Source organism: Talpa europaea (assembly GCF_964194135.1).
Source record: "Talpa europaea genome assembly, chromosome: 2".
Classification (NCBI taxonomy): domain Eukaryota; kingdom Metazoa; phylum Chordata; class Mammalia; order Eulipotyphla; family Talpidae; genus Talpa; species Talpa europaea.
In genome coordinates, this window is record NC_140068.1 from 142,837,226 (window position 1) to 142,859,662 (window position 22,437).

A 22,437-nucleotide genomic window follows, 5' to 3' on the forward strand; every position below is an offset into this window, starting at 1 on the left:
ATAGCAATATAGAAAATGGAAGGGGACAAAGGCATCCATAATGTCAACATTTTGACAGATTTATTTTTATTTTTGTATGTTTTCATTTATCCTTTATGCATACAGAATATTTTCTATTTCAATTTCATTATTTTTTACAACATCATGTAATCTGAATTTTACTGATTTTTATAATTTCTATTTTTAGTAGCTGCAAGTGCCTATCAAAAGACATTTATTGAGCACTTACTATGCACTACACCCTGTTCTAAATTCCTCATGTACGTAAAAGTTTAATTCTTAAAATAACCTTATATAAGTAGCCAACCATTACTATAGCCATTTTGCAGATGAGATTAAACCTGTTTGAGACCATGAAACTAATAGTGATGACTGTATTTCAACTCCAACATTTTGACTCTAGAGTACCCTGATTGAATTAAATAGAGTATCTCCTTTTGTTGACTACCTAGGCTGCTTTCAATATTCATTATTACAATCAATGCCATAATGAACCTCTGTGTGCAAAGAGCTTTTTCTTAAGTATTGCTTAACCTAGTCCTAGATAAAGGATGATTGGGTAAAGAGTATGCAAGATTTTATGGCTTTTTCTGATACTATTAAATTACTCTTACAGGTGTTTACAACAGAAAGCCATGAGAATACATGTTTTTTTTTAAAGATTTATTTTTTATTTATACAATAGCTGGGGTACAGGCCAGAGGCGCAGGAGGGTGACAGGATTCACCAGAGACGGAGTGGGGAGCAGAACAGGCAGACAGCACTGCTGAGGGGAGCAGCGGGCAAGACAGGAGAGGTCTACTGCGCCATGTAGGAATCTCCCTGGCCGGCAGGAAATCAAACCCACGCTGCGGAGGCTGTGGACAGCTTCACAGCACTGCGCTCAAAAGCTGCACCACCGGGGAGTCCCAGAATACACGTTTTATACTCACTGTATTGAGTATTATACAAACAAAGATATGTTTAGTCTGTAGGGTAAAGCGCTACCACATTGTTATTTTAACAACAGTCAGTCTCCTGACCATTTTCTGATAAAAAAAAATTAAAAGTGTATATAATGTATATACACTTACACAAATGTTTACTTTTAACAATTTGTCATATTTGGGGGCCCATTAAAAATTATTTAAACAACTAATCCCCACCTATTGTTTTCTAACATTATAAAACTTCAGTTATATTAGACCCTTAAAAGAATATTTGCAAAATCTGAATAAAATAATTTCACAATATAGTCAGTAAATTTTCTAAACTGCCTCTTGATGAAGTACACATTCCTTATTAACTTCAAAGATGGTTGGTTACACATGAGTTTCCCCAAAGCCAAATATAATCTTAGCTGACACCAGAGGGAGCCAAGTAGACATTCCACATGAAAATATATGCAATTTTTAATGCAATTTTGAGATAACTCTGAAGAAAATGTAGAGTGAAATTATGACTAGTGCTTTTATTACTTAGAAAAATAGAAATCAGTGCTTAAAATATCCATTCAGACTTCAACCTCTCTGTAAACTAGGAAAGATATAAAATAAGGCAGTTAAGTGGTGATTAAGTGAACAAATATAGGACACCCACAAATGCCTAAAAAGATGTTTCAAGATATAGGACATCCACAAATGCCTATAAAGATTTATTTCAATTATTGTTTCAAGCTAATGGATTTGGAAGTCAGGCTAAATTCTTTTGGACCCCTGGATCCTAAGCTGTGTTAGTTTTCTACTGCAATGTAACAAATTACCACAGGCCTAGCAACTTCAAACAGCAACCCTTTATACATTTTGTTCTGTAGGTCAGAAAGCCTGTATAACGGGGCTCTGAATACTACAGGTATGAGAGGATTTAGTCCTTACTGGGATGTTCTGAGGGAAAATTCTCTTCCAAGCCTATTCTTGTTGGCAGAAATCAGTGCCCCAACGTTGTAGGAGTGGAATCTTCATCCTTACTGGCTGTCATTTGGAGGCCACTCTTTGCTCCTACAGGCCACCCCCAGTCCTTACACCCCCTCCATCTTCAGCTAGTCGCTGTGCACCAGATCCTTCTCATGTTTTGAATTTGTGACTTCCCTTCTGTGAGGAGGCAGAGAAAACTTTCATTTTAAAAGCCTGGTATAGGTTCTCCCTGGTGGCGCGGGGGTTAAAGACACAGTGCTATCAAGCTATCGCCAGTAACTACAGCACGAGTTCCATCCCTGGCCAGAGAGCTAACCCACATGGCACAGCAGACCTCTCGTCTCACCCGCTGCTCCCCTCAGCAGTGTATTTCAGATCTGCCTGTTCTGCTCCCCACTCTGTCTCTGGTGAATCCTCTCATCCCCCACACCTCTGACTTACACTCCAGTTCTCATATGCATAAATAAATAAATCTTGAAAAAAATAAATTAAAGCCTGGTTTATTAGATGAGGCCTACCTTCTAACCTCCCTATTTAAAGATCAATAGTGATATAGAACATAAGCCAATTGCAGGAGCAAAATCCATTCCATCCTGTGTCCCAGGCATTACATAGGGTTTGAAGACAAGGGAAATCCTGAGGCCAACTCAGAATGCAGCCTACCACATTAACCAGGAATGAGGATTATAATTTCCATGCCAGGGGTAGCATGAGGGCTAGTTGCAGGTGTGAGAACTTCTGGGCCAATATTGGGTACTCCATAAACTGGTAGCATGAGAAATCATTGTCTTTGGCTTGACTGTCTGCCTCTGCCCTCTCCATTAATGTAACTGGTTTGGTTTCCAGCTTCAAGCTAGTTCCTGACTAATACTCTTTGCTAACCACTACTCACTTTAAGATTCAGCTCGAGTCACCTCTTTTAGAAAGCTTTCCCAGATTTCTTCAGAGGCTGAATTTGATGCATTCTTGGACAACCTTTATTATGACACTTACTATTTTGGACTATAGTATATTTGGACTATATTTCTATACAGAATTTCACCTCTATATAGAAAATTGGCAAGGGGAGTACAAAAAACACCTTCTTTACCAAGATTTAGCTATTATCAGCATTTTCCCACTTGCATCTACCCCACAATATATTATAACACAACACAGCATATCATAATATAATGACATAGGTAAATTATCAGCTTATGGTCCGTAGGCCAATTCCACCTATTTTTGTAAATACAATTTTATTGAAATAGCTTAATCCACTTGCTTATATGCTTTCTATAACTGTTTTTGACATAACAGAATTACATAACCCACAGAGTCAAAAATACTTGGCCCTTTTACAGAGTTTGCCAGCCTCTGTTATACAATGTAGTATAATTTCTGTGTAATTTGCTTCCATCATCGCCTCTGCCTCTAAATAGATCAACGTGCATGTCTTAAGAATAAGGACTCTGCTTATTATAATTAGTCTTTTCCCTGATCCTTTATTTTGGTTTTCTAAATTCCTGCTATGAGTGAGACCATCCGGTATTTTTCTTTTTCTTTCTGGCTTATTTCACTGAGCATGATCCCTTCCGGCTCCATCCATGTTGCTGCAAAGGGCATGAGTTTATCTTTTTTGATGCTAGTAATATTCCATTGTGTATATGTACCACATCTTCTTGATCCAGTCCTCTATCAACAGGCAACTATAAACCAGAGACACACTACAGAAGGGGAGAAGGGAGTAGGATCAAAACAAGGGTGGTGGGAATTTCACGGGTACTATAACCAAGATGAAAATGCATACATTGTACAAAAATGAAAAAGGATGTAAAAATATATAAAATGTTAAAAATAAAAAAGGACTCTGAAGTAGAATGAGTGCTGGAAACCAACAACCACATCCATTCCAGTGGGTGAGATGATCAGAAAGCCTGTGGCCCTTACAGAACCCTGATAGCTAAGGGGCAAGTGAGAAATACTCAGAGATAAAATAATAATACTCAGGGAGGGCTTGGTAATGGACTGAAGAATTTCAAGAAAAGGGAGTGATCAGCATGTTAAATGAACAGAAAGACGGTGGGATGAAAACTAGAACATACTTATCGGTGTATCAATTCAGTAATTGTTCACCTTAGTCCTTTACAGAAGAGGTGCTGGCATAGAAGAAAGTTTACATAGAGCCGGGAGGTCTATGGAAAGTGAAGAAAACAGTGGAGAAAGATCCCTTTGAGGTCTAAGAATGCCAAGATATGGCATGGAGCTGGGAAGGGGACACGTAAGTTGGGAGCCACTGAGGAGAATCCAGGTTCTCTTATTATAGCTATTACTATTCTTTGGGTTTAAAAACCATTTTCCTTGGCCAAAAAAAAAAAAAATACTCTTCTAGGAGGTGAGAAGTTTGCACTTGCTGCCCAGATGCTGACATCACTTCATGCACTCATTCTCCTTTAGCTTCCTCTTCTTGGATCCAAACTCCACTATTTCCTTCAGCAGAACTCAAAAAACACCTCAAAAGGGTTGTTCTGGCTTCATCATACTTTGGGGGTTTTGTTTGTTTTTAAATGCTTCCATGTCTTCAAACAGCCTTTTTTCCTACTACCCTATATCATTCTTTAGAAACCACTCTCCCCTTTCTTTTTCTTCTTCAGGCTCATTTGTTCTTTTAGTGTAATTACATATTTTTTTAAAGATTTATTTATGCATACAAGAACTGGGGTACAGGCCATAGGTTCAGGGGGTGAGAGGATTCACCAGAGACAGAGTGGGGAGCAGAACAGGCAGACTGACTGAAATACACTGCTGAGGAGAGCAGCGGGCGAGGCAGGAAACGTCTGCTGCGCCATATGGGTAGCTCCCTGGCCGGGGATCAAACTTGTGCTTCAGTGGCTGCGGGTAGCTTCACAGTGCTGTGTCTTAACCCCCTGCACCACTAGGGAGGCCCCGTAATTACATATTTTTGTGCCAAAATCCCCAATGGCTCTTGTAAGTTCTTTAGAGACACTAAAGCCTGAAAAGTTTACAGTAGATCTTTCATCCCCTAAACCGTATGTAATTCAGGACAACAATAAATGTATTAGTAATATAAAATATATATGTGTGCTGAGATTAAAATAACTTCTAATTTTTTCTGATGGCAAAATTCTGAGGAAGAATTTACCAAAGCTCTTCTCTTCTCATTTTGGGGTATGGCTGCTTTTCATTGGATCCACTGAACCTGAGATCACTCCACCTGGTTGTTAACATTTTTACTTACAGATCATCTCCTTACCTTAGCTAGATGCCTGACTCAATGAAGTGGTTTTATTATCCCCATTCCCTCTAAGGAGGATTAATTTATTCTATTTGTGCCTTACCGCTCATGCTCTTTATCATCCTCTCTGCTTCCATTGACATACAGTTAAAAGAACCATAATAACCCCTATGTTTATAGCAGCACTGTTTACAATAGCTAAGCTTTGGAAACAACCCAAATGCCCAAAAATAGATGACTGGATCAAGAAGATGTGGTACATATCCACCATGGAATATTACTCAGCATTCAAAAAAGATAAACACATGCAATTTGCAGCAACATGGATGGCGCTGGAAGGGATCATGCTCAGCGAAATAAGCCAGAAAGAAAAAGAAAAATACCGGATGGTCTCACTCATAGCAGGAATCTAGAAAATCTAAATAAGGGACAAGGAAAAAGAATAACTGTAAGAAAGAAAAATCAAAATCAACAAACAACTATAAACCAGAGACATCCTGGGGGGGGGTGCAGGGAAAGGAGGGATTGGGGTCAAAATAAGGGGGGTGCAATTGTATGGGGAATATAAAAATAAAAAAATTTTAAAAATAAAATAAAAGAAGCAAAATAAGACAGCAGAAAATAGAATGATAACAGACAAAAGGCAGCATATGCATTTACTGAGCCATAGGCCAGAATAATCACATGCATTGATCCTTCCAAGATCTCTATGAGTAGTTATTTCTATCGTATCTTCACCTTCCAGGTGAGATTTTCCCAAGGTCCCAATTGTAGCTAAGTTGTGTCTTCCCAAAATTCATAACTTGAAGTCCTAACCCTCAGTGCCTCAGAATATGACTTTATTTGGAAATAGGGTCATAGAATTAGTAAATAGAATTACTGTAAAATTGTAAATAGAATTAGTGAAGATGAAGTTATGTTGGAACATGACGGGCCTCTACGCCAATATGACTGATATCCTTATAATAAGGGGAATTGAGAACAGAGACAGATAGACAGACAAAGGCAGTGTCATGTGACAAGGAAGACAGAAATAAGTGTGTTGCTTCCCCTGCCAAGTTATGTGCCAGTGTTGCTAGCAAATGACCAGAAGCCACATGCAAGTCTCCCTTATATTGTAGTTTTTAGAAGAAACCAACCCTGTTGATAGTTTGTTTTCACAGTTCTAGCTTCCAAAACTGCAAGACCACAAAGTCACCCAGTCTGGTACTATGTTACAGCAGTTCTAGGATACTAAAACAGTACCCCACCACCACCACCACTGTGAGTTCCTAACAAAACGGGGATATGGAACCAACCCTCTGACTCTTGGTCTAATGCTCTTTTCCAGACAGACTAGCTGAGGAGAAATGACCACTTCCATCTGGATAGTCAAGAATGGCTTCTGGGAAGAGGTGGGCATTAAGCTGTGTTTGAATATGAAAAGTATTTTTGATGTGTGGAAAGGGGAGTAGGAGGGGACACAATGTATGCAGGAATATACTGGGCCAGTCTGGCTGGGACGGGGACCCATATAAGGAAGCACCTGGTTAAAACCTTTGCATGTCCTGAGTTTGTTTTTTCCTCTCCAAAAAGTAAAAAAGAAAGCTATTGAGAAAATGGCAAAGGGACTGGTGAAACTGAGTCATCTGGGCTGAGCTGACCCGGTGGATATCCAAGCACACAGCTCACAGATAGGTTGCTTAGGAGATCTCAACAGTGACCTTTATAAGCCCAGAAGATTATTACCCAATCAGAGAAGGAAAGATGAAACAATCAGCTACAAAACTTTGTTCATTTATTGACTCTGGACACTAGGGTTTTATATTGAGAATCCACATCTGTTAAAGGTCATCATCACCAACCCTAGAGCAAGTGAACCGAGATAGCCCGCCCCCTGGTGACTGCATGCTTGATCTAATTGCAGGCTGCCCTCTTCAACAGCTCTTTTTGACTGAACAAGTGTTGCCTTTTCTACCACTGGCTTAATTTGCAGTTATACAAATGCTGTAATTCTGAGGCAACAGCTGAGAATGGTTCTCAGATAATCACTTGTAAAGCGATATCATTAGCAATATTAACATTTGCCTGCAGATTACTATAATTGTGCATGTGATAATCAATGCTGACTCAGAATGGTGCAGCTTTATAAAAAAGACACAAAGCGTATGTGCCTAGTAAGAATTTCCACACAAACCTTCCTATCCTTCCCCTACCAGGCACACAACATTCTCTCACAAAATGTTCCTGCCACCGGCACGCATAACTAGGATAGTCAAATTTTGCTTCAATGACTAGGTGAAATGGGCACTATATTTTTGATAGACAAAAAAAAGACTACCTCATTTAAGTTGAATATGTCAATCTGAAGACAATTCCACAGGAGCAGAACAAAGCAAGGATCTAAGGGCCTTGTGTCTCACAGAGAAGCCTGACCATGTCATAAAGTGGAAAAGAAGACCAGTCCCCAATTATGGCTTAAGAAGGCCTGAATTCTCCAAAATTATTCTTGACTGGATGAATTCTTCAAAATTATTCTTTTTTTTTTTTTTAAGATTTATTTATTTATTTATTTATTATTTATTTATACAAGCACTGGGTACAGTCAGAAGTGCGGGAGGGTGAGAGAATTCACCAGAGCCAGAGCGAGGAGCAGAGCAGGCAGAAGGACAGAAGTACACTGCTGAGGGGAGCAGCGGGAGGCAGGAGAGGCCTGCGCGCCATGTGGGACCCTCCTTTGGTGGCCGGGGAGCAGCTGGGGATCGAACCGGTGCTGCAGAGGCTGCGGGCAGCTTCGCAACCCAGCGCTCAACCGCTGCGCCACCGGGGAGGCCCTCAAAATTATTCTTGACTGGATCATAGAAGATTGAAACACCTTTAGCCAAAGACAAGACACCTCATATCAGCAATAAAAAATGAGATTGTCTCTCATTATCTCATTAAAACTTCCTGACAATCGGAGTTCATTCTTTTCATTAATCTCACTTCGCAAGAAGAGGAGTTAAATCACACAACTAATTATTTGAAATTAGAGTATTTCCCAAGATGAGAAAAGTTTATTTTGATTCCTGACACCAGCTAACTTCTGCACCACTTTCTGCATTAATATCAGGGGCTTCCATGAGATCTAGGAACAGGATAGAATGTGAGGGTAGAAGGAGATTCTGCAGAGGACTGCTCTCAAAAGGATGTAAATAGAGAAGGAAAGAGAAGGTGGCCAGGTCCCTGAAGACAAGATCCTTCACTTGCCACCTGTGCTGCAGAATGACCCTGGGCGCATTTCCCTCCTCAACTGAGACTGGTAGGAGCCATGACCCACTGAAGTCCTATATCACGTCATGGGCACCCTACTTTGGGCAGATTCAGTGAAGACTGCTTTGCTCTGAAGAAACAGACCTGCCAGAAAGATCTCCTAGCACAGGGCCCACCACATAATGGCAGATGCAGAGGCAGAATTGGAGTTCAGGCCTGTAATGATGGGGTGCCAGAGGACAAGTTTCAGCTTTCCATCTCAGCAAGGTCTTCAAGACCAACCTGACTGCCTCTCCAACTGCCTCTTCCACTCTCCAAGCCTCCTCTTTAAGCCAGTTGGAGCCTAATTTACATAAGCTCCAGGGCACCCACCTTTCAAACCCGATTGGTCCTTTTGGTTGATTGGCATCCATGAGAGCTCCAATCAGATGGGTCCATTTATGATCTCATTTATTTGCATAACTGAATACTGCTTTTTGATTGGTGCTGGTCAAACTCCAATCAAATTGGTCCATTTACAAGCCTATTTTCAATATCCAGAGCCTGATATAAAAGAGAAAACCCGGGCCCTTGTCCAAACTGGGCCTGCATTGAGGCCAGCACAGGCTCCAGTTCTTTGGCCTCAGTGGGGCCAGAGGCAAACTGCACCTAATGCCCTTCAACATGGCTGGGTTCAATAATCTAGTTCTGGGTTTTCTATGTCCTCCAAGTGGAGACAACCAGTTGTTCAGGAAACCCCAACGGCAAAGGGGTTGTAAGACCCTAATACTCAGCTGGCTTAGTCTGTCCTTTCATCCCATGATTATGTTGGGGGATTTATGTACAGCAGGTATGATGAGTCTCTTCACAAATACAAGTGAGTGAGTTTATTGTCTATAACTTCCCTTTATACTCTGAAGCTCCATTCTTTCTAGCTAGTGTGTGTGTGTGTGTGTGTGTGTGTGTGTGTGTGTGTGTCGAGGGTGTCATTTGGCCCGCATCACCTTGTCTACACCATTTTGGTCTGCCCAGCTGCTTAGGCTGCCATTCTCGGATTCTTTGCTATGCTGGAACCTGGGGACCCCTGCTCGGACTCCCCCCCCACCCTTTTTACTCTTACTCTGGGATTCTGCTATGAATCTGTGTCCAATGCCAACTGCTCTGGGACCCAAAGACCTTTCTTTCTTATTCCAGTCAAGGAAAAAAAAATTTTTAAGTTGAGAGTTGGAAGCACAGTGTGTTCTGCTTCTCCAAGACCATCTGCTCAGCTCCCCTCCTCCCTATGTCCTCTACTCCTTTCACCTACTTTGCAGGTGAAATTCTTAGGTTTTTTGAAAAAGAAAATTCTAGGAGGCTAGCAGGTCAAGCCAGAGCAATGGGGAGTGTAGAGCTGGTTATCTGTGGATTAACAGCAAGGGTGTTAAAATTTTAAATTGAAATTTAAATTTTAAATAGTTAGCTAGCACCAGGGACCTACCAAGCCATAGCAGAGTCTGAAGCAAACAAAATTCAGTAATACTGATCCTGTCTCTATTAAACATTTGGGATTTTTCCCATTATGGGCTACCACATGTTGTGATTTTTTAATTAAATATTACATTAAAATATTATTTTCCTTGATTGATGAATCTCTCCATTACATTACAGTCCCTTAAAATTTCTCTCCAGAGGAGAAGGCTTTCCTTGTTCCATCCTGGCTGGCACACACAAGTGCTTGACAACCAACCACACCAGAATTCTTTCTGGAAGCATTTGTTTGAACCAAATGGCCTGTGTTTGCCCTCCTACTGTACATAATCATAAAGTCAGGCCCCAGGAAGCACTTCAGTTCATAAAAGCAACTTTCAGCTTTGAATCATTTTTAGGACAACAGTTGTTAACAAGTAACTTTAAACAATAATGTCTGTAATTAAAGTACAAAATGAAAACATTCGCCACCCTTCCATGGCACATATTTCTGTGTTGATGCTGGCAGCTCTGCTAACCAGCACGCTATTGAGCTATTGTTTGCTTTAACGATGCATTTTATCATTCTACAAACAACCATGAACAAGAGTGAGAGGAAGAGAGAACAAAACAATCTGTCTTCATAGTCTCAAGTATATTTTTCCATCCTGAAAAAGCTTTTTTTGGCCAGTGAAGGGAACTAAAAATGATTTTCTAATTTTGTCTGAGAAAAGTCAAAACTGGAAAAGATTTCTCCAGATATACCCTGGTACTTTTTATTCTTTAAGACTATTTGACACAGTGAGAATATTTATCCAACTCTTTCCATTTAGGGTACTGAACACAAAAAACACATGTTGTGAGATTGTCTTCTTTAGAAATATACCCATCTGATTAATTTGGAGGAATAGTTTGATTCCCACGTCCTCTTGCCCAAAAGGAAGATGGGTCAAGCCATGCAATATAGTAAAAAAGAGGAAAAATTTAGACCAGGGAGGAGTGGAGAGGCAGAGTAAGGAGGGACCCTTGGTCCCTCTTTATGTGTACCAGCCCCTTCCCAACCAAAACCTTGGCTCCAGGCCAAGACACACACTGTTGACTTTAAAACTCTGTTAATATAATGAGAGTAAGACATCAGAGCCTACATATTCACATACAAATACGTGTGTGTGGTGTGTTTGTGTGTGTGGGTGGGTGGGTAGAAGGAAATGAAACCAATCCCTTCTTTTCACTCACTGGAGAAACTTAATATATGCTCTTGATAAGACAAATGAGGAAATGACTAGTGTTGATTCTATTAGATTTTCAAGGTACTTGATTTTTTCCTTTGCCTTTCAAAATAGCAGGCTAAATTGTCTACCTCTATTTAACTCAGGCTATGGTAACAATTCATGAGAATCCTGACAGTCTATGTGGCTGGCAGCAGGGAAGGCTGGAGAGAAAAGTGTCAAGAACCCTACAAATTGATGGGACCCTGTGATATGAAAGGAGTGGGGGGAAACCCTGCATAAAGAGTTTGAGCCAGATCTTCCTTACTGGGGGATTATAACAGACCATTTTAAAGTGGCTCCAATTCCTCACCCTTTATATCCATGCCTTGCCAATGAGCAATTCTTCTAAGTCCTACTATTTGATTCTAAGTTTTGCTTTGGACATTAGTACATAGGAATCAAGGAAATGCTTGAACAATGCCTGCCCCGTCTTACATTTCTGCTGTTGCCATGAGCAGGCTATGCCTGTCTAGCCTCCTAGAGAATGACACATATAACTCAGAGCTCAGTGGCTATTGTTGCCCAGTCTAAGACCAGCCTGTATTAGCCAGTAGCCAGCTGATCCCCAGATATCTAAACAACCAAGCCAGGATCATCAGAGTGACCTAGCTAACCCTAGTTGATCTTGAGCATCTGAGCAGAAAACATTAATTTTTGTTACGCTACTGAGGTTTTGTTTATGAAGGTTTGCCTTCCCCTCAGGTGTTCAAAACAGGCCACCCCAAAATGGGTCACATTGTCATGTAGATTATTTCAGTGTGAGCTCAATCAAAGTCCTTCAAGCTCAATAGAAACTTTTACCTCCCCCTGAACTACCTAGAAAAATGAAAATTTGAGGTACTACCCAGAATTTTTACCATAAATAACCTTTCTATAAAAGAAATCTATCTATATGGCAGGAAAAAAACATCTAATTACAGAGCATCTGGTCTGCATCATATGAGTCACTCTTCATCATCTGAGTCCTCACCCCACCACTTGCAGTCCCAGGTCTTTATTCCATGCCTTAGCTCAGGATACATACCCTCATTACCTTTTCTGGAATTAGAATCCACCTCTTCGTAGATTCTCCATATGTATGTAAATTTGACATTGTTTTCTTCTTTAACTAATCTGTCTGATGTTAATTTGATTGCTCAACCAGGCTAAAAAGAACCCACAGGGATCAAATTGTTACACAGGAAATGCTAATTGAGACAGCCTCTACCCTGCAACTTTTCTACTTACATGACCAACACTGATTCATGATAGGGAAAAGTCATTCTAGCACTTATAATTTATCCAGAATCATTTACAATGAGACTTTCCCATGTGACCAACTGCAAGTAGATCACATTTCTATTTCTAGCAAATGAGCCAAAAACGTTCTTTCTCTTTTCACTCCATACCTTTCCAATATAAACCAACTGGTATTCTTGGCTTCTGTAGGTCCACCTCTCCCTAATGCTTCATTCTGCATAACAGAATTTTGGGATCTAGTGAGAAAAAACGATTCCAAATCAACATCCTCAGTGGGTGGGGGCAAGAAAGGAGTTGTGGGCTTCCCTGGTGGTGCAAAGGGTTAAGCACAGCAGTATGAAGCTATCTACAGACTTTGCAGCAGTTTGTTCCCCTGACCAGGAAGCTACCCACATAGCATAGCAGACCTCTCCTGAATCAGCCGCTGCTTCCCCTTAGCAATGTATTTCAGTCAGTCTGCGTATTCTGTTCCCCACTCTGTCTCTGGTGAATCCTCTCACACACACACACACACACACACACACACACGCACACCCGCACACCCGCACCTCTAGCCTATACCCCAGTTCTTGTATGCATAAATAAATCTTTTAAAAAGAAAAGTTTAAGAAAAAAAAAGAGGAGTTGTACATCAACCAGAATATAAGACCATGGTATAATACGTGGTTCTTTGATACTGCTATATACTAACTGTACAGAAGAGTGCTGGTATGTTTTATTTATCAAATATATAAATATTTGCAGGTAAAGAAATGTTACATGTGTCATGAAACCTACAGGAGGCAATAGGGGTCCCCGAAGATTAAAAGCTGTCAATTTATACTGCCAGTTACATCAATACCATCTCAGCAATGTGTCTGGGCTCAAGGAGGTGATTCTAAATTCTAGTAAATATATTGTGCCAAAGAGCTGAAGTTGATCCTATTGATTCCAAGTAATGAAGTCACATTAAAGATCATCTTTCCACCACCATGAAATTTTCTTTATAATAGGTGAATACCAGATGGCAGGCAAGCCAATGGTTATTGTATTTCTGTGATGGATATAAGAAAGAGAAGATGACCCCTTGACTATATAATTTGGGGTATGAAAAATGGAATTTATCATTTCATGCTCTAACAAATTAATGAACACAATTATTAAAGGAAGAATGCAAGGTACAGCTCTAATTCCCTGGAAACGATTTCCCTGTGAAAATGATTATCTTGGCTCTATAGCAAGAGCATCTTCATTTTCACAGAAAATAAGTTGAGAAAATGTTTAAAAATAATTAGATTCCAGGAAAGTCAATTAGGCAAGGCCTAATTCTATTTTAAGAAGAAGATAATGGATAGATTTTTATGACAAGACAAAGTGGAGGATGGAAGGAAAATCACATTAGAACAGCCAGTAGATGTTTCAGCTTTCTAAAGGCCACTTCCTCCACCTATGCTGACCCCAGTGGTCTCACGTCTCCATCGTCAAGCTCCACAATATTGGGAGATTTTCCTTGTAATTTGACCTGGTGGAACAGAGTTAAGACAGATCCATTTTCTTTGTCTAAAAAATGTCTTAAATTATGAAAATGATTCATGCAAACACTTAAAGAGTCTGATCACTGCTTTGGGTTTATTTCCTAATTCATTCCAGTCCACTTTCAGCAATTTCCTGTTGATGCTCACAATGATTTTTAAAATGAATTTGCATGTTATCTAAAGTTGCATAATACTAATTGCCCCATTTTAAGTTCTCTGTCTCTCTCCCAAGAGAAAGGCAGGCCCCCTCTCATGGCGACCATGTCAGAGTTCCAGGAGTGAAGGGAAGAGGCTTCTGTGACGGAGCCAGCAGGCTGCTGACTGGGAGCTGATGATACTCAGGGGCAAAGGAAAAGGACTCTGTGGCTCACAGGTTCAGATTCACTAGAGAAGATTATTGGAGGGGAAGTGATGCATGGAGAGGTGAAGCTTGGGTTACATGGGAAACATTTTCTCCAAATTTCTACTGTATTCCTACCCACCTGACAAAGCTCTTAAGGGCAAAACCCAGCCCAAGATGAATATTCTGGCCTTGTCCATGCAGTGACTAAAAAGTAATTATTAGAAATTCTTATTTCCATGTGAGCACACTAGGGCATCTGAGAACTACAGATAGATTGATGGTATGGATTCCATCAGGAACTTACCCTTCTCTCTGCTTCTCCCTCTCCCACCCCAAGTTAGAGTAGTCATTTGTCTGCCAAGCCATTGAGTAGAACATTTCAAAGGCCGCAACACAAAAACCATTGCCAGTGTATCTTTGTTCCCAGCAGCAGGTTTATTTCCACACCAAGATCAATTTCTAGAAGTCACAGGACTACTACAATGGCACACACCATTCAGATTCAGCAGAAAGTCCACAAGAAGCATCAGATGGATGGACTCAGCTGTCACTGCCACCCAGGTGACCAGGGAAGGACAAGAAAAGCAGATCTGAAAGGTTAGATTAGTCTGGGGTGTACAGCCATGGGTGGGGGTTGGTAAACCTAGAGTCAACAGGTAACATAAGAAAGACAGTGGGGGACTTTGGGTGAGGCAAGAAAACACCATGACTTTAGGAAGAAGGTGGTAGGACCCCTCTAGCCATCCAAGAACATCAGAGCATTTGTTAGAAAATTTGCCCACTGTGTCCCCAACAACAAAGCACAGGTACAATTTTACCAGCAGGAGCAAAGAAATCAATTAAGAGCAAAAAGCAAATTGGTCAGGGGATTATGAGTTGACTTTCAGCCCAAGACACAAGGCCAGCTCGGACTTCTGAATTTTTCCATCCTTGTTCACATCGCAGTGACGCAAAAGAATCTCTCGGAACTTATCAAGGTCCACCCCACGGATGCTGGGCTGAAGACAACAAAAATAACATCTTAACACACAGGTAATAGTGGCCCCATCCTATAACGCCACCCACGCCGAGCCCCATGGTCACTGAGCTTCAGGGACACCCTGAACTCTGAGAGCACCTCTGTGGAGACTGAGCATGGAGACACTCTCTCCTGCCAGTGGCTTATTTGCCAACATGTCTCTTCAGGCAAAAGAACTTCCACCCCTACCTCATTCCTCTGCATTCTTATAGACAGCCTGTCTTTTTAGCAACCATAATAAAGATATTTTGCCTTAAAGCAAAGGACAGTCACCACAAATCCTGTCTTGCTACTCTGTTAAGACATATTTTATTATCACCCTGTGGGAAATTTTTGTGCCTCTAGTTGTACAAGGGCCTTTAATGAATGACAATTTAGCTAAAACATTCTGTTGTTCAGCTAGGGATGTCGGATTTATTCCAAAGGATATTTTAGGGGCTAAAACGGAGTCATGTTGCATGTCAGCGAGGAATATATTTTAAATTCAAAGACCTGTCAAGGTGAGCAATACTTGAGTGAAGTGATTCTATACAGGTTTCATTTAATCCCACTGTGACCTTCAGTGGTGAAGAACTGCCCCTTGTTTACAGATTAGGAAGCAGAGACCCAGAAAGCGCCAAAGCATCTTGCCAAACTGGAAAGCTGCAACAGCATTTTTGATCCCAAGTCTTTGGTCTTGAGAATCTTTTCACCATTTCTCACTGTCAAGGAGAAACAGCTGGCCCGATGAAACCATATGAATAGTGATGAACAAAAATCGAAAAGTCAGTGTCCAGAAAGAAAGGGAAACTCTATCCATTTGTTGCCCCTAACCCTTGATTACTGGGTTAGTTTTATGTGTATCTGCAGGGTTTGATTTCCAGAGCACCTGGAAACAATTCCCATCACACAGCCTAACCCCAAGGTTTCCTCACTTCCAAAGATATCTCTTCAAAACCCTCAATAGGGGGCCTCTCTGGTGGCACAGGCTGTTGAGCGTGGAGCTCTCCATAGCCCCTGAAGCATGGGTTTGATCCTGGCTGGCCGGGGAGATACCCACATGGTGCAGCAGATCTCTCCTGTCTCGCCCGCTGCTCCTCTCAGCAATGTATTTCAGTCAATCTGCCTGTTCTATTCCCTGCTCTGTCTCTGGTGAATCCTCTCACCCTCCTGCACATCTGGCCTGTATCCCGGTTCTTGTAATCTTGTGTGCATGGGTGAATAAATCTTTTAAAAGATTTATTTATTTATACAAGAACCAGGGTACAGGCCAGATGCAAGGGAGGGTGAGAGGATTCATCAGAGACAGAGTGGGGAACAGAACAGGCAGACTGACGAAATACACTGCTGAGGGGAGCAGCAGGCGAGATAGGAGAGGTCTGCCGTGACATGTAGGACCCTCGCTGGCTGGCCCAGATCGAACCAGCGCTGCAGAGGCTTCAGACAGCTTCACAGCACTGCCCTCAACCGCCTGCGTCACCAGGGGAAGCCCATGAATGAATAAATCTTAAAAAAAAAAAAACCCTCAATAGGGAATAAAACTTTCCATCCTTCAACTAGACAGCCATATTAAAACAAACCAATTATACTGCCCCTTGGGTTAAAGACTGATGGCAGGTTTCAGCAGAGGGAAGGAGGCATGAGAGCAGCAGGAGCTGGGAGCCAGGGGAAGAGCAAGAAGAATAAAGACCTAAGAGGTCAGGGTTGTGGAAAAATCAGGTGGTGAATATGGACCAGGAGCTAAACTTGGCCAATTTCACTCCCCTACTGGAGTCCCCAAAGGACTGGATTAAGAGGCTAAGATGCAACACTTGTCATTAGGTTCTCTTTGCTGGAACTTACAAAGAATTCCTTGGGTATCAATGCCAAGCAGGTAGAAATGTGACTCAAGGGAATGTGGCCTAGAGGTCCTGAAAACAGCAAGCTACACCATGTGGCCCTGTATTTGGAGCTCTTTGTTGTACAGTTGCAAAGTGGGGATGTTTGACTTCAGCAACTTCCACCACCTTTGCATCATCCTTTCTCCAATAAGTGGCCCCCTTGGGCTTCCACAATGATGCAGGGGTTAAAGTCTCAGTGCTGTTAAGCTATCACCAGCCACTGGGCCTTGGCCTTTCAGTCGCCAGCCAGGGAGCTGACCCACAGGTCATAGCAGACCTCTCCTGTCTCACCCGCTGCTCCCCTCAGCAGTGTATTTCAATGGATCTGCCTGTTGTGCTCCCCACTCTGTCTCTGGTGGATCTTCTCACTCCCTGCACCTCTGGCCTACACCCCAGGTCTTGTATACATAAATATATAAAAATAAATCTTTAAAAGAAAAGTAAGTGGCCCCCTGCCCCAGGATCCGCCTAGCAAATGCCCACTCTTAGAGTCAGGTGGTATTCATTTATACATTAGTATGATTTAATTTGCATAAGTATTAATTTCATACAAGAGGTAATTGAAGAATGAAAAATTTTGCTTACTAAGAAAGAAATCATTTCACCCGAGTAAGTGGAACAATTTTCGGTGTGTGAATGATTGTCTTGGAGGAGGGTATGAATGTGAGTACATATTAGGGAAGTTTCTTTGGACTTTTTAAGTTATGTTTTTAATGTTCAATAACTCATTAGGTATCAGGAGACTTGAATGCCACTGCTCAAGAATGCTGAGAAGATTTTTTTGATGATGGGAGAAAAATCGCCTGATGTCACTAAGGGTCCCTGTTCCAATAACAAGTCACCAATCCAGATTCAGGCAGCCTGATCTGAGGATACTGTATATATTAATATTAATCTTTAGAACAAGCTTCTGAGGTTGTATCTACCATCATCTTTAATTTACAATGAGGAAATTAAAGCACTGAGAGGTTAATTAAACTCCTCACAACTGGGACATGTGAGAACTGGGTTATACATGCAGGCAAGCTCAGAACACATCTATTTATCACTATACTGTGCCATAGCCATGGTTGTATCTAACCACAGATGAAAATACTATGCAGACACTAAAGTGATAATTACTGCGAAATGCATATTCAGTATAATCTCAGCTATATGTAAAATTACAGGGAAATGAAATCAGTTAACAATGGGTCCATTCCAATGTAAAGAATATGTTTCCTTTCCTTTTTCTTTTCTGTCTTTTCAAATTTCTTTATGATGTATGTGTCATCTTTACAATTCAAAAAATGAAATGATAAAATTTGTGCTAAGGACTAATAACTTTTTGGCATTTATTATGCCTGATCCTTAGGTTTAAATACTATCCTTACCAAGCATCTTCTTCTGAACAAGAGAAAAGCAGGTCAGGTCTCTCCAGCAGGAAAAAGACTAAACTTTGGGAAGAGCTGGGGGCAGGGATTCTCATCTCTGAGATAACATTCCAGCATCCCATTCTTTTTACCTTCTGGTTATTGTTTACAATCCTATTCATCTTGGTGGGTGCTGAGAATCCTGAATGTTTTGTCTTTCCATTTCTTGGCATTAACTGGGATTCTTGTTTTGATCTTCTTGCCATGAGCTACAGGCTCTTTAAAGATCTGTAGCTTTAATTATTGTTTCTGTTCCCTCAGGGGCTTGCTGTCTTATCTCCCTGACAGAGCACAGCCTTGGGTACCATTTTCCAGAGATGAAGGGAAGGGGTGTTCCAGTAATTAAATAATCACATTACTACAAATTCAACATATGCATCATACATGATTGTGCAAGAATAAAAAGACTTTAAATAAGCCTACTTCAGGATTATTATTGTAGTGCTCCTGACCAGGGCTGGACACTCAGAAACTAGGCCAGGTCCCTGCTGAGCCCATGACAGACTTTGAGAGTTGTTTATAAAGTAGATTTCAGGGGCCTCCCTGATAGCCTAGGGGTTAAGTCTCAGGGTGCTGGCCAAAGCTTGAGTTCGATCCCCGGCCAGGGAGCTAGTCCATATATGGCACAGCAAGACCTCTCCTGTCTTGCCTACTGCTCACCCCTTAGCAGCGAATTTCAGTAGATCTTCCTGTTCTGCTCCCTACTCTATCTCTGCTGAATCCTCTAACACACCTCCACACACACACACAATTGCCCCCATACCTCTGACCTACACTCCGGATCTTCTACACAAAAATAAAAATAAAGTAGATTTCAGATATTGATTTATTTACTCCTCCTATAGCCTTCTGTTATAAAATGAAAATAAAGAAAAAAGTCATAGGAAGTGACTCTAGTTTATGAAGCCAAGAAATGTGAGATTCACCCCAATGGCATCTGGAAGACTAGAAAAGGTCAGATAAATGTATGCACCCTCAATTAGCTCGCTTCAGAGACCACTACTAATTAACTACCATGCACTTCCTTTTGACCTTAACAAATCTGCCACCTACAAGCTTATTTTGTGTTACTGACCACAATCTGACTTAGTTCTTAGAAATCAGCTGTCTCAAAATGGTTGCTTCTTACACTGAGAGCTGCTTTTTTTTTGTATTTTTATATTCCCCATACAATTGCACCCCCCTTATTATGACCCCAATCCCTCCTTTCCCTGCCCCCCCACAGTGTGTCTCTGGTTTATAGTTGTTTGTTGATTTTGATTTCTACTTTATTATAATTAGACTTTTTCCTGGTCCCTTATTTAGGTTTTCCTGCTATGAGTGAGACCATCCAGTGTTTTTCTTTTTCTTTCTGGCTTATTTCGCTGAGCATGATCCCTTCCAGCTCCATCTATGTTGCTGCAAATTGCATGTGTTTATCTTTTTTTGATTGCTGAGTAGTATTCCATTGTGTATATGGCCAACAGGCATATAAAAAAATGTTCAACATCACTTGTAATCAGGGAAATGCAAATCAAAACTACAAAGAGAGCTGCTTTTTCACTGTCCCAACAGCTGCACAGAAATAAAAAGGTAAGGGAAAATGGGGTGGTGGGGGGAGGGATCCTCTGGGTTTCCAAGGAAGTGAGAGGAGTCTCTCAAGGAGTGAAAGATTCCTACTTCCAACTCATGTTTTTGGATGGTCTGGAAATTTTCTCTGTGTTTTAACTGTCTCCAGAAAATTGTCTTCTGTATTCTGTTGCTGGTTTGCCTCAGGTTTTCCTTCTGTCATCTCCCATTAACCTTTGGAAGCTGAAATTAGTGACAATTGAAAGAGCCTGAAAGGATCTGAAGTCCCAGGGTTTTGCACCCAGGAAATCAATCAGTGACCCTGAGTCCACTACACAGAGGAAACCACACAGCTCTGAAAACCAGGCTGGTGCTCCCATTTATCCTGTGAAAAGCAAATTAAAGATCCAGCATGGCAAGGCCTTCTGCTGTTCAACTTTAATGTCCCAGAGATAATTGCTCAGTTTCTATTACAGAAATCATTCTGGCATAAATAGATAATGAGCAAAATGGGATTTTCCTTTAGCAATCAATGTAAAAAGCAACACTGCCCAACGCCCATCAACTCTTCTGGATGTGCCAGAAATCTCTAACAAGGGCAGCTCATGAGAGGACAAATTAGAGACAAGGGACCAGTTCAGATGCTAAAAACAAGAATTAGGAGTCAAAGAACACATTTCAGTTACACTGATTAAACTTCTGGAAAAAAATCTTATTCGAGTCTTAATCAAAGTATGTGAACTTTCTGGAGCTTTATGCAAAAATTAAGGCATAGGCATTTTTCTGCTATAAAGCTCCAAAGTTTTAATAAAATTTTCAAACAGATCTGGGACTACAAAAACATTTAATAATTGCACTTCATTGTTGCCATCTGGGCCAATCAGGACACAACCATTGTGTCTTACTTACACAAACCTCAAAAAAATCCCTAAAAATATGAGACCACTAAACTCAGTGACTACCATTCCGTAGAAAAGGAGAAGTAGGAAAGTATCTGCTTAACTGGATCATGTTGTCAATCAATGCAGTTCACAAAACATCTCCAAAGAGTTAAGACAGCTCTGTGATGCAGATGTCATCTAAACTGCAGTCCCAACCTTGATAGATAAGTGGCCACCTTATGATAGATATTAAAGCAGCCCCCAAGTAAAAATGAATGAAATCCCAACTATGGGATTTATTACATAAAATTAGTTATTCTAGTTGCTTCTATAATTAAAAAATGAATTCCTGTAATTCATGGAAAAATAAAGCAGTAAACTATATAGTGGGACTGTGCTCCTTTAGGAAAATAAATGACCTCTCTAGTATTTTGTGCATTTATAATAAATGACTTTTAAATGATGGTAAAAAAAAAAAAGTTCCTTGAGGGGCTTCACTATGTTGACATGACAAAAGAGCTGAAGAGAGAAAGGAAGGTTTGTTGGGTTTCACAGAAGCTCATTTTGTTAAATAACCTACATTCCTAGATTTTTCTCTCCAGCATTAACCTTCAGCCCTATTGATTCCCAAAAATAGATAATGAATTCAGCCAAATGGCAATGCCAATCCATGATGGGAACCATGTCCTCAGCCCCATGAAGTCACCTGTACAAGCTCCATCATGTCTTTGACAAACCCATCAACTTCAGGGCCTTCCAGCGCTCCAGTTTTACTCTGAAAGATCAATTAATCAAATGTCACTTTTGCACCAGTTTTACTCTGAAAGATCAATTAACCAAATGTCACTTTTGCTTCCATTTTACTCTGAAAGATCAATTAACTAAATGTCACTTTATTAAGTCAAAAAGTTAAAGATAAATTAGGCAAATAAACTGAATTGGTATCCCTTTTTGACCACAAATGAGTTCAGGAATGGCATGTTCCAATTTACGTTCTCTGTTCAAGATGTAAATGTTCCACAAAAATTAAAAGAATCCACTGTAAATAACTCCTTCCACGTAAAGGCATGTCACTACTGCTAAGAAGCCGTAGTTTTTGAGTTTTGCAACTTTGGCAAATAGCATTAACATGACATGCTGAGTTTATTTTCTCCCCAAATATCAAGCTTCAATTAAGACAAGTGTCAATTGCACATTATACTGAATCTTTGAAGGAAAGATTGACTTCATCATTGCTTTGTGATTTAGCAGTGATTTTATGATTACTGAAAATATTATTTTCAATCAAAGGATTCAGATGGTGTGAGCATATTAGAATTATTTCTGGGTCTATACATAAAACCTTTATTTTTTTCAACCTGCTATTTATCATATAAATTGAGAGTCTTTGAGTAAGATGTCCCCATATAGGGGCTAAACTAGCTTCCTACTATAAAACAGCCAGCACAAGATGAAGAGGCAGACTTACAACATCATAATGGGCAAAAATTTTCTCAAAGTCCCTCTTCCTTTCTTCAGTGGAACAAGCCTGTGTACAGAGAAAATAGCACATCAATCCAGCAATGTGAA

The 22,437-nt window shown here is 40.6% G+C and overlaps 1 protein-coding gene across 1 annotated transcript in view; it reads right to left on the bottom strand.

Annotated features, from left to right (window-relative positions):
- Positions 1 to 15,019: 15,019 nt before the first annotated feature.
- The window catches only part of SCGN (secretagogin, EF-hand calcium binding protein), a gene marked incomplete at both ends in the record, with an annotated part of 43,316 nt that continues 35,898 nt past the window's right edge, over positions 15,020 to 22,437 (bottom strand). Inside the window, 3 exons of the mRNA XM_084227938.1 lie at positions 15,020 to 15,148; positions 21,575 to 21,643; positions 22,337 to 22,396. Of these exons, the coding sequence (XP_084084064.1) occupies positions 15,020 to 15,148; positions 21,575 to 21,643; positions 22,337 to 22,396 (258 nt within the window). The remainder of the gene's footprint in view (positions 15,149 to 21,574; positions 21,644 to 22,336; positions 22,397 to 22,437) is intronic.